Genomic DNA, 12182 nt, shown 5'->3' on the forward strand with positions numbered 1-12182 from the left:
GACAATTATCAGGTCTGTAACTCAAATAAAAAGGGTTTATTTTCCAGTCTACTGTTAAAAGAGGGGTTGTCTTTGTGAAGTAACAAGGACGTACGTAGGCTGGGACAGAACAACCCCGTTCTACTCAACAGAGCCCTGCAGAAAATGCCTGCTTCTGAATGTCTTCCACTTATATTTCATATGGGTTGGACCTCTCAGCAAATGTTCTCTGCACAAATGCTTTGGTTCAATGGATTGGTTCTATCATTCAACAGATAACCAGGATTCCTGCCATGAGGAGATTAAAAGTGATAAGTAGCACCTTGAACTGCAACCAGAAACAGAATGGCATCCAGTATAGCTCCTACAATAATTGGTGCTTTAGAACTATGCTTATAATCTCTTTAGCATGTGCATAGCCACAATTTGCACCAGTTGTAGTTTTGGGATGCTCTTCAAGGGCAGTCCCATGTAGAATGTATAATAGTATTCCAACAGTGAAATGATGGCATGAGCGACTGTTGCCTGTACTTCTGGCTCCAGACAGAGTAGCACCTGGCAGGGTAGCTGTAACTAGATAAAAGCTACCCTGAGTACAGGTTTCATCAGCTATTCCAACAGCAGCTGAAAGTCCTGGAGGACCCACAAATTATGCACTAGCTCTTTCTAAGGGAGCACAACCACATAAGAAGACGTATGACTATATTAATTCAAGCTTAATGATAAATTATAATGTTCTAGATAATATAAATATGTGGCAGACTAAATTGAGTCTGATAAACTAATACTGTTTCACTTCCTTTTCATCCCTTTTACTCTTAAGCATTTTTGTCAAATTCTCACATTTTTTTACTTCAAACTAACATTATTGCTTGTATGGAATTGTCATATATATAAATACAATTTTACTAAGCTACTTTCCATGTTTCCTGTAACCATTTTTCAATTTTCCAATCAAAGTAACTTTTCCCAGCTTTTTGAGGGTTCTAAAGAAAAGAACCAAAGTTTCTCAAGATTAGAGTTTTTTTCAGAAGATATTTTTAGGACAACTATTAATGACATTAATAGTTGTCCTAAAAATGTTTGTCTCTATTAATTAAGTTTGTCTCTTTTTCAAGTTTTCCCTTAATTGGGATAATATTTCAGCAAAAACAATTACATACATTGGAAGTGTAAAACCCTTTTCCAGAGTGCACAGAAGTTTGTGATTTTGTTATCTGTGATAGCACTGTAAGTTTTCTCATCTCTTTCCCCTTTTTATACATTTGTCCTGTTTAGTCCCATTGAACACACTGTGTGAGCATGTGTACAGATGAACATTTGTGCACATATTGAAATTGGTTGTATCCCCCTCTATATATTTGTTTCTTTTTGTTTAGAATAGAAGGAATGTTTTCCTTTATAGGTAATTTATCTATAAACAAGCATTTTCTTGCTTGCTCACTTTCTCTATGCACAAATATAAACAATTATTTCCATTGAAATCTTTAATAACAAGACAACATTTCATGAGATGATCTAAAATATTATTACCTCTTCCCAGAATGTAGTAGTTCAGACAGTATGTGACATACTGGTGAGTGCTTATGCAGCAATTTTACTGAAAGTTATTATATATAAATATGTACAACTTACATGCACACAAGCATGCATACAGGGATATTTTATTTATTATTTACTAAATTTTTATGCCACCTATCTCCCCTACAAGATGACTCTGTGCCACTCTGGAATATGCTGGTAGCTTTTACAAAAGGATGCACACAATTACTGTATACATGCTTACAATAGTTTTGTTTGGAAAAGTGAACAGAGAAGGTTGATGGGGGAAAAGTACAGTCTCTGGTTTAGGAAGTTTTGTTCCCTAATTGTCTTTAACCTGAATTTGTCTTTAGGTTGGACTGCGTATTACTGCAAATGAACTGCCTATTACTAAAACTGACAGATTGAATTCCTTCTCTGAGCTGATGAAGTACTGAAGCTGTGCAGTGTTTTCTGGAACTGTTGAAAACTGTTGAAAACACACTGTACCATGTTTTCCCGAGAATAAGACCTATCTCGAAAATAAAACGAGCTTGATTTTTACGCATACACCTAATATAAGCCCTACCTCCAAAATAAGCCCTAGTTAAGACCCTGCGCAGCTGGCTGCCCACCCATTCCGTCTGGTTGTTCATGGTGCTGCTGCCACGAGGTGAGGTGGGGGAGGACTGGAGCTGCCCCATACACCCTGCACCCACTTACCTCAGGGCCCCAGATGTCCCACTCCCTGACACCTACCTCACCTCGCTGCGGCGGCACTAACAACCCCATCCAGCAGGAGCCCACATGGCCTCCAGCAGCCCACTTCTTCTGTGGCCATTTGCTGCCGTTTCCGTGTGTCACCCCCGGCCTCCGTTTCACTGGCAGAAGCCTTCAGGAAAGGCCTCTGCAGCCAAGAACGGAGCCCCGGGGTGACATGTTGCCCCCTCCTGGCCTCCGCTCTTGACTGCAGAGGCCTTTCCTCAAAGACTCTGCCGGCGAAATGGAGGCTGGGGTGGCACACGTGAGTAGCAGTGAGCTGCCACAGAAGAAGTGGGCCAGCGGCAGCCACACGGGCTCCTGCTGGATGGGGCTGTTGTTGCCGCTGACGCAAGGCGAAACTAAAAAAAATAAGACATCCCCTGAAAATAAGACTTAATACCTCTTTTGGAGGCAAATAAAATATAAGACCGGGTCTTATTTTCGGGGAAACTCAGTATATTAAAATAGTGTGGCTTCAGGGATATCTGAAATCATTACACAGTTTCAGAGCTTTATCAACTCAAGGAAGAAAGTTTTAGTAATAGGTAGCCCATTTATATCTAGGAGTTGCCTTTAAGTTGGACATTCTTAACCTGGACACTGTTTGTATGTATGTAAAAGAAATGGTTTGGCATTTATTAGGTTTCAGTAAGTATAATTCCATATCCCTGAGGGAAAATATATCATCAGATTAGATAAGTTACACTAAGACAGTGGTTCTCAACCTGTGGGTCGGGACCCCATTTGGGGTCGATCGACCATTTCATGGGGGTCACCAAGCAAGGCTGTCCGCCATTTTTTTTGTCCGCCATTTTTTTTGTCCACCATTTTTCCCCCTTTTCCGGCGGGTGCCTTACCTCCCTTGGGCTGGGCCAGCTGGTGGTCGGCCTGCTCCGTCTCTGCCGCTTGCCAGCTACGCCTCGGCCGGCGCAGGGGGCGGAACCACGCATGCGCGGCGCTCCCGGGCAGGGAAANNNTTTACAAGCAGAAATTATATTTATTTATGCATGGATCTTGACTGAAAGTTTTCTCAGTAAAGTTTGATTCTTTATGTGCAGATTTATATGAAGCATAGTGAGCCTTTATCTTTTAAAAACAGTGATAGATTATGATAAAAACAAGAGAGAGATTCTGTTTCTCAAAGATAAATCTGTTTATCTGAATGTCCAAAACCCCAGAGGGACAACATAACCTCACCTGGCCTCTAGGCAACACACCTATAAGTACTCAAGGGCTAGTAATCAGTTTACTATACCATTCTTCCCCTATTTTACTACAAGTTCTGTTCCTTCATGACTTTTCTTTGTAAGCCCTCCTTCAAAAGAACAGTAACTCTTATATTTGCCTTATGCTGCTTCAGCCTATTTTAGTTTCCCAAACGAGGACAAACCACCTTCTCTCTCACCCCCACACCAAAACCACCATACCCAGCTATCTGTCTGCTCATCTTTTATAGCCACACATTGCTGGGCTATAGGTGCTGGCTATTTTGCAGGTAGTCTGTCCTCCGACACTGAAGGAGAGTATAAAAGGAATATGCATTGTTCCCAGAAAAAGTCAGTAATAAGGAAACATGAACATCTGTTGCAAAACTGATGTTTACTAAGAGAAAACAACATTTTGCCATTGTAGAACAGTGAAATTTTTAATACTACTATCTCCTATTAAGTTACAACATCATTGAAAAAAGTGACTCATGACTGTTTTTCACACTTACGACTGTTGCAGCATCCTTGTGGTCACGTGATCAAAATTCAGATGCTTGGCAGCTAACTCATATTTATGATGGTTGCAGTGTCCAGGAGTCATGTGATACCCTTTTGCAACCATCTGACAAGCAGTAGGAAAGCCAGTTTCACTTAACAATCATGTTACAAATTTACCAACTGCAGTGATTCATTTAACAACTATTGCAAGAAAAGTTGTAAAATGGAGCAAAACTCACCTAACAAATGTTTCACTTAGCAACAGAAATTTTGGGCTCAATTGTGGTCATAAGTTGAGGACTATCTGTACATGAGTGTTGAATAGTCAGGAAAAAAATGTACCAACAACTTCAAAATAAATTGTTTAAATCTGCTGTTTAAATAGATACAGTACAAAGCTGCTGGTTATTTTTTTAAGCCAAATTTGAATTTTAAAACTGGCATTCAAACACTGCCAGAGTTCATTTTGTGAGGGAAATAATACTATGATACCCTTATCTGACTAACAAAGACAGTCTAATGCATCTTTACTATTCACCTGGTTTGTTCTTTTTTCTCTTTCTTTATCTTCTTCTGTAACCCTTCTTTTTCTTCTTTAGTACTCATGAATAGTGCACCTCAAATATGCCCCGTAGAAGAGGTATGTCTTTTCTCACTTCCCCACCTGGTGCTTTGCTGCTATGAATTTGAAATGGTGTAATTAGAATAATTTGCTGCTGCATAATCAAACAAGATATTCTGCTAAATCATGTTATCTGGAGACTATTCTTTCTAATTTGTTATTTTAATTATATACGATAAATGCAAATGATTTCATTCAAATAAAATTTCAGTTATTTTAATAAGGTATATAATGAGAAAATCTATAGTTAAGTCATTTTACATAATGAAATGTGTTCTAATATAACTACCTAACATAAGCATTATTTTTTTATTAGTAGTAATATTGTCTGAATCTTACGGAGGTTATGGTTGGAATGATGGTGTCTCTTACTGGAAATGACAGTCCACTTTTCCCTTGTCATTTGAAAGCACAGACCCTGAAATGGGGGTCTCAGGAAAGTAGGACAAATTGACAGAATCCGTCACATAATTTTTTTGGTTCATATAGCATGCTAAGTCATTTAACCATGGTTGTTGAAAATTCACTTCAACTCATTTGTAGTAATAATGAATATATATGATGATGGATCACTAGGTAATTTCTGATTTATAAACCTGAAGTGGTTCACTTAATAATGCTAAGCCAAAGTTCTTATGGTTTAATTGACTGTGTGGATGTTTTGCATACTTTTTGCCTTTGTACTAAAATGAAGTTTGATCAGGTATATGTGAATGTTAAATCAAGCATATATACTTACTTTTTAATATTGTGGGACTAATCTTGAATTCTCTATATATTGCCTCATGAACTATAAGGTATGTCTAATGAAACTTCCTTAAATCTCAGCGCCATAAGAAGATGCTGATCAAATGCTAGACTCAAAAACACTTTAATCATGTGTTTTGTATTAAATAATTTAATTAATTATTCTTTTGATAATCACTTATAGATAATAATCATTTCTGAAGAATTTTTGGAAACACAAATTTAAATATTATGTTAGCAGTGGTAAAAAATGAATTGTTTGTCTTTTTTTATTTAGCTTCTCGGACAACGTATCACAGTGAACAGCAAAGAGAAAGAAGGTATGGTAATAATCACTCCTCCATTTGTAATTATTCTAGTCATAAAATAAGTGTAAGAGATGACTTATGACATATAAATGAAATGTTGATATTGGGTATCTAAATATGGCATCGGTTATCTTTTATTACATATGTTGCATAGATTTAAATACATTTTCTTTGGAAATTTTATTTTAAAATCGATCCTGTCTTCTGTGGCATATTCATTGGACTGCATTAATTGAAAAAGAGATTTGGGATGGGAAGAACTCATATAATTTCAAGTACTTTGTTCTTTTATTTATTTAATTTCTATTTTTTCTGGCTAATTCTGCAACAATCGGATGACATCTAATGATTAAAAGCATAATATAACCTAAACTAAAAATACAGTTAAAATGAATATTGATATTAAAAATGTATAATAAATTAACAATTATAGCCTTGATAGAAGACAAGTGACTTTATCATTTTCCAAAATATTGGGAAAAATGGCTAGGGTGAAAGGATTTGTTATGTGCATGAATGCTGTTATCACAAAGTGTAAATCAAGTCTGTTGAGATTGGACATACAGGATACTATCAATTTTTGTGGACTCTACAATATTTTATGTCTTAAATACCCAAAATTATATTGTCTGATTATTTAGAGCAGGAATGCCCAACCTGCAGCTCATGGGCCATAAATAGACATGGACATCTAATAATACAGTTCCACAAGGTAATAAAAAATATAGAAAAATAAATGAAGTTTTTGATTCATATACATTAACTATATTACATATTTTATATTCAGCCCAAGATAATTCTTCATTGTGGTGCAGGCAAACAAAAAGGTTGGATAACCATGGTTAAAGTAAATCTGTGTGCATATTTCAAAACTTCAAAAATTGAATTCTTGCCAATTGTAAGAACGTTGGAGATTTGATTGGCCTCTTAGATATAGGCAACAGAAACATAAGGTGGTAAATGGACTTATCTATGGACACCAATGTATTGAAGAATGAAAAAAAGGTGTTTCCCAGCAATTGAATTAGAAAAACCCAATCACTTTCCAAATATTGTGTAACCATAAATTACTGAATTTGGTTTTATTCTTTTTTCCCCATCCAGACGCCCTGAAATCACAATAGTTGCAGCTGAGCCACTTGGACCATCCTCCTGGTTTCCAGGTGGAAACCGTGTCCCTCAACAAGGGCTACTGTTCCAGTCAACTCATAGCCAGACACCTTGGAGAGCCAGTGAACTTGTTCCAGCAGAGGTGAGGAAGCACAGGATTTCCTCTTTGGTTCAAGTTGATGTTTGTTTGAGCATTATAATATAGTGAAATAACTGTAGTATCAGAATTCATTGTTAACTGCATTTAGGACACGGACAGTGAGTTCAGGGGAAGAAATGGCGAACTGAAGAGGCAAAAAATAGAACTGATGATCACAACATAATAAAAAGCCAGAAGGTAGACTTCCTTTTGAAATTCCTCTCTGAAAAAGGAAAGGATTTGAGATTGCCCATAAATTCTTCAGACAATTGCTTCTCATGAGGCAACTATAAGCCTGCAGTCTCTTGCAGTTTGGAGGTCTGGGAGACAAGGGAGTACAGGTAGTTCTTGATTTACAATAGTTCATTTAGTAACTGTTCAAAGTTACAACAGCACTGAAAAAAGTGACTTCTGGCCGTTTTCACACTTATGACCATTGCAGCATCGCGCTGGTCACATGATCAAAATTCAGATGTTTGGCAACTGGTTCATATTTATGATGGTTGCAGTGTTCTGGGGTCATGTGATCAACTTTTGCAACCTTCTGACAAGCAAGGGCAATAAGAAAGCCAGATTCATTTAACAGCTGTGTACTAATTTAACAACTGCAGTGATTCTCTTAACAACTGTGGCAAGAATGGTTGTAAAATGGGGCAAAATTCAAAACACGTAACAACATAAATTTTGGACTAAATTATGGCCATAACCACAGTTGATGCCTTCAAAAGAAACTAAGTTCACATACTTCTTTTATTAATCAGTTTTGGAAATTGCTTGTTAACTGCTTTTCAGTTATTAGGAACTGACAAATTGTACAGTGAGTATCAACCCTCATGGATAAATCAAACAGGAAACATGAATAGATAAGCTAAATCTACTTTGCAAGGCTACATTAATAGAGTCTGAAAGTACAAACTTGTATCCTTCACTTTTAACTGCTTCCTCCATTAGGGTGGATCCTTCCTTAGTTTCTTCTGAGCATAAAATGACTTGGGCTTTTATTTGATTGGTTCCTAAGCAGCATCTCTTCTCTTTCTTCGAGGTCACCCATTTGTTCCATTACACTGAGTTTCCATCAATCCTTAGCAAAATAAGTATTAAATACAAGTTTATGGCCTTAATTTTTTTCTGGAATAAACAGCATAAAAGTAAAACTTTTATGGAAAAAGTAAAACTTTGATTTTAGAAGATTACAAAGGGATTAAGGGTCCAGATAAGAGTCCTCATGGGGAAATGCTTTGGTTTTGAATTGTTGTTTTTTTTTATAATGATACAATAGCATTTTGATGCTTGGACATTAGAGGGAACCAAAAGGAACTAAAGATTACAATTAAAGGAGAAGAATGCTTAAATTTGACTTACTAAAACAGGATGCAGTAAAATATTTTAATATTGGACATATTAAAGATACTATTTTGAACAATAGACCCAGAAGTTAATTTTAAGAGTGTCCTCTACAGATAGACTGTATTTAAAAGATGTTAAGGAAGAGGAACAAGTTTTACCAGATAGGACTGAGGCTGATATGAAGATGAATTTGATGATCTAAATGACAAAATGATATGAAAAAAGATTTTACACTGGACATACAAAAGAAATCAGTGGATGCCTTAATAATTAATAGTGATACATACATAACAAACCAAGAGAGTGACCTGGAGAATTTTCTTATATTGTATTTACAAAAGATGCTTCTTAAGGCTTTGAAGAATTTCAGGAGAAAAAAAATGAAGAAAAAATGAAAAGAAATAAAGTTTTAGAGCATGATTTGAAGGGACTAAAAATCAAGATTGTTAAAAGTAAAAGGAAGGAATATGAATTTGGTTTATGTAATCATGATTAAAATAGATATGTTGTTATAGCTGGTAACTCTTAATGAACATTAGCTGATCAGGACTGAAATGGTGAGGTTTAAGGATTTGTTTTTAGATAATAGATGGGATATGGGAATAACAAATATATTTTAAAAGAAGATAATAAGTTAACTAAAATAGTTTATGCTTGTGATAAAGGGAGATATCATTTCTTTATATATTCCTTTTTGTTTGTCATATTCTTATTTTTCCTATTTGTATTTCCTTTTTCTTTTTTGAACCTTCTATTTTTTCTTTTTCTTTTATTTTTTAGTTTGTATTAGTTTTTTATCATAGCTGGAATTTTTAATAAAATTACTATTAAAAAAGAATTTAGGACATGGACTAGGATTTCATACATTTATAAATGCTGAATTGTTAACATGAATAGTGTGGTGTACATTTGGTATTTTTATTTTTCAGCCACCTTCATATGAGCAGGTAATCAAAGAGATCAATCAAGTGCCAATCATCCCAGCCAGCAATAATAATGCTACCTGTGCTGCTAATTCTAGATGTACTACTACATCTTCAACACAGACTGACTTTCCAGAAGAGATAATCAGCAATTTGCCAGGAATAAATGTGAAAAATAATCTGTCCATTCTTTCTGAATGCAAAAATACTCCAGGTATGTTCCTGTTAATTTTAGTTTGATGATGTTTAAAAGGATTGTATTGGATAGAATTTTTTTTTTTTTTGATAGCTATATTATGCAAAATATATGTTGTGGTTTCAGCTATTATTTATATGGCTTGACACAACTGAAATAAGATGGCATTGGTATATATAATAACATGTAATGTATGCTACCAGGGCACAGTCATACAATTAGATATTGAGTATTGGGTAATTGAAAAGTACTGGGTAATTGAAAATCTAGGGGAATATAACTCAAACATATTTTTCAGAAGTTAAAAATGTATAAAAAATAAATTATAAAATATGACCTTGAGGAAAAGATCTTTCTTGCCTATAATATCCAAACTTGAAATTCCAAACTTCTTGCAAACTGAAAATAATTTTCCAGTTACTTAAAGAAATGAACAAATATTTAACTAAAGATCATATTTTGCAAACAGATTTTTCTAGTTAAAAGAAATCTACAGTAATTTTTATTAACAAAATTTATGTGCCGAAGGTGTATATCTCAACACTGTCATAAAAAATGAACCCACAATGCATCTTGTATTCCACCAGTGAAACAATCCATCAATGTTACATATGCACAGTTGATTATCATGATTGAAATGACTAAAATACTTTAAAAAATCTTATTTACACAAACTGTTTATCAGCAAGTAAATTCTAATGCACAGACAATTTAAAAGTCATATCTGGTTAAGATATAGTAGTGAAAAATAAACATAAATAGGCTTAGTTAAAATATAATCTAATTAAAACTTTTCTCAAATTAAATAAATTCTAGCTTATGAATGAATTATCTGAGTCATTTAGTTAATTAATTATCTAAGTCAAGTAAAAGTACTTCTGAAGCATATTTTATTGGAATTTATGGCACAATTATTTTAGTAGATACTGACCAAAGTTTGAAAGATAATTTTTGCATATGTTCTCAAAATATATTTGGACACAATATACAATTTCTATAGGTTCTTAGGTGAAATTTTATAATCGATTTGCTTTTAGCACTGATATCATATTCTGCAGATAATTAAACTGATTCTATGACTGCGGGATGATGCTATTCAATACTTATTTTAAAAATGATTAGCCTAGTGCAGTGGTTCTCAGCCTGTGGTCCATGGACCCCTGGGGGGCCGTGATGTCATCACAGGAAGTCTGTGAAATCTTGAAGAAATATTCTGATATAAATGTTGAGTTAAGTCTTGGTGGTCTGTGACCATGGTCCGTGGCCACAAAAGGTATTTTAAATACCATGGTGAAGAAAAGATTGAGTACCACTGGCCTAATGTGTTATTTGATGTTGCAATCTTTCAGTGAAACCTATTGTATATGTACATTGCTTTTTACAGCTCTACATATTTCTCAGAAGCCATCCAGACCTTCATCATCTCTGATAAACAACAATCTTCCCATAAATGAACAACTCTTAGTTATTTTAGAAGACCAGACATCTCAAGAGAAGTCTAATGCTGGAGTACATCCTGTGCCAAAACCAAGATCAAAAGGCAATCTGAAACCAGTGGCTAAAGACAATCAAACAAACAATCAGGAACAAACTAGCCCATCAAGGACCGAAAATGATGAGTTATCTAATCCTTTGATGTCCCTACTAGACAGTAGCCTTAAGGAAAGTCATATAGTAATGGACAGCATGGATACAGAGAACAACCAAAGTAATGTATTATCACGGATTAAATCATTTGAAATGCAAGGGAACATTGAAACTTCAGGAATAACCAAGAAACCAGAAGTATCTCCACGCTCATTAGGCCCCAAACCTATCATTAGTGCAAAAAAGCCTGTAGTGGCACCAAAGCCAGGCGTTAACAGAGCATCAGGAGAATGGGAGTCTTGGACAGAAAGCAGACAAAAAGCCACCTCCCAAGAGAAGCCCCTTCAGTCTGAGGAAGTTGGGAGCAACATTATAACTAAGCCTGAATTGCCAAAGAAGCCAACATTAATGACTGTAAAGAGTAATAGCAATGGGCTCCTTAATTCAGGAAGTGGATCAACTTTGGAAAATATTGATGGACAGAGAAAAGTTCCCATTCCTGCTCCTAGGCCACTTGTTCTCAAGAAGTCAGTCTCTTTTGAAAGTCCTTCTCTTCCTATGCTTCCCCTGAAACCAACATGTACTGTTCCCAAGCACCCTATAGCTGCCCAATCAAATGCCTTTAGATCCCCAGTGGAGTGTTTGCCAAGCAGTATTGTACCATCTCCAACACAAAATATTACTTCTGCAGAAGGAGATTTGATCAGCTTTGATGATGATGTTTTATCCTTTAACCCTGTCAAGGCTGTTCAAGACGTTTCTCATTCAGAATCAGGTAAGCTTTAAAATGAAAAAAATAAGCTTTTGTAAAAAAAAAAAAGTTTCAGGTTGTATAGTACATTCAGGTACATTTTAATAACAATATTAGTATATATATAAAAACTATGAAACCAAAACTCATTCATTTGCAAATGTTTCTGTCTATAATGGATTTGGTCAGATGCACTGGTGAACTTTCTAGTTGAGGGCTGTGGTATCAAATCAATGCCTATTCAATATTACAGTATTCTTATTTGACTTTAGCCTCCAAATACATGGGTTTGCAGAATTACTGGATTTTTGTTTATTTGTTACTATCTTCCATGTTCTCCAGAACATGATAAAATATAATAACGGAAATATGATAAAAGGTAAATGCTATTACTTTGGATTACAGTATGTCAAAGACTCCAGATAAGCTTTCAGGTTATAGCCAGGATTGGTTTGTGTGCTTAACTTTAAGGAAACTGAACTCT

The 12182-nt window shown here is 35.3% G+C and overlaps 1 protein-coding gene across 1 annotated transcript in view; it reads left to right on the forward strand.

Moving 5' to 3' along the window:
* Positions 1-12182, forward strand: part of SH3D19 (SH3 domain containing 19) — a 59003-nt gene that overhangs the window by 25723 nt on the left and 21098 nt on the right. Inside the window, exons 4-7 of the mRNA XM_029284233.1 lie at positions 5615-5657; positions 6750-6897; positions 9171-9378; positions 10745-11722. Of these exons, the coding sequence (XP_029140066.1) occupies positions 5615-5657; positions 6750-6897; positions 9171-9378; positions 10745-11722 (1377 nt within the window). The remainder of the gene's footprint in view (positions 1-5614; positions 5658-6749; positions 6898-9170; positions 9379-10744; positions 11723-12182) is intronic.

This window comes from Protobothrops mucrosquamatus, unplaced genomic scaffold (assembly GCF_001527695.2).
Source record: "Protobothrops mucrosquamatus isolate PMUCROS unplaced genomic scaffold, P.Mucros_1.0 scaffold453, whole genome shotgun sequence".
NCBI classification, from domain to species: Eukaryota; Metazoa; Chordata; class Lepidosauria; order Squamata; family Viperidae; genus Protobothrops; species Protobothrops mucrosquamatus.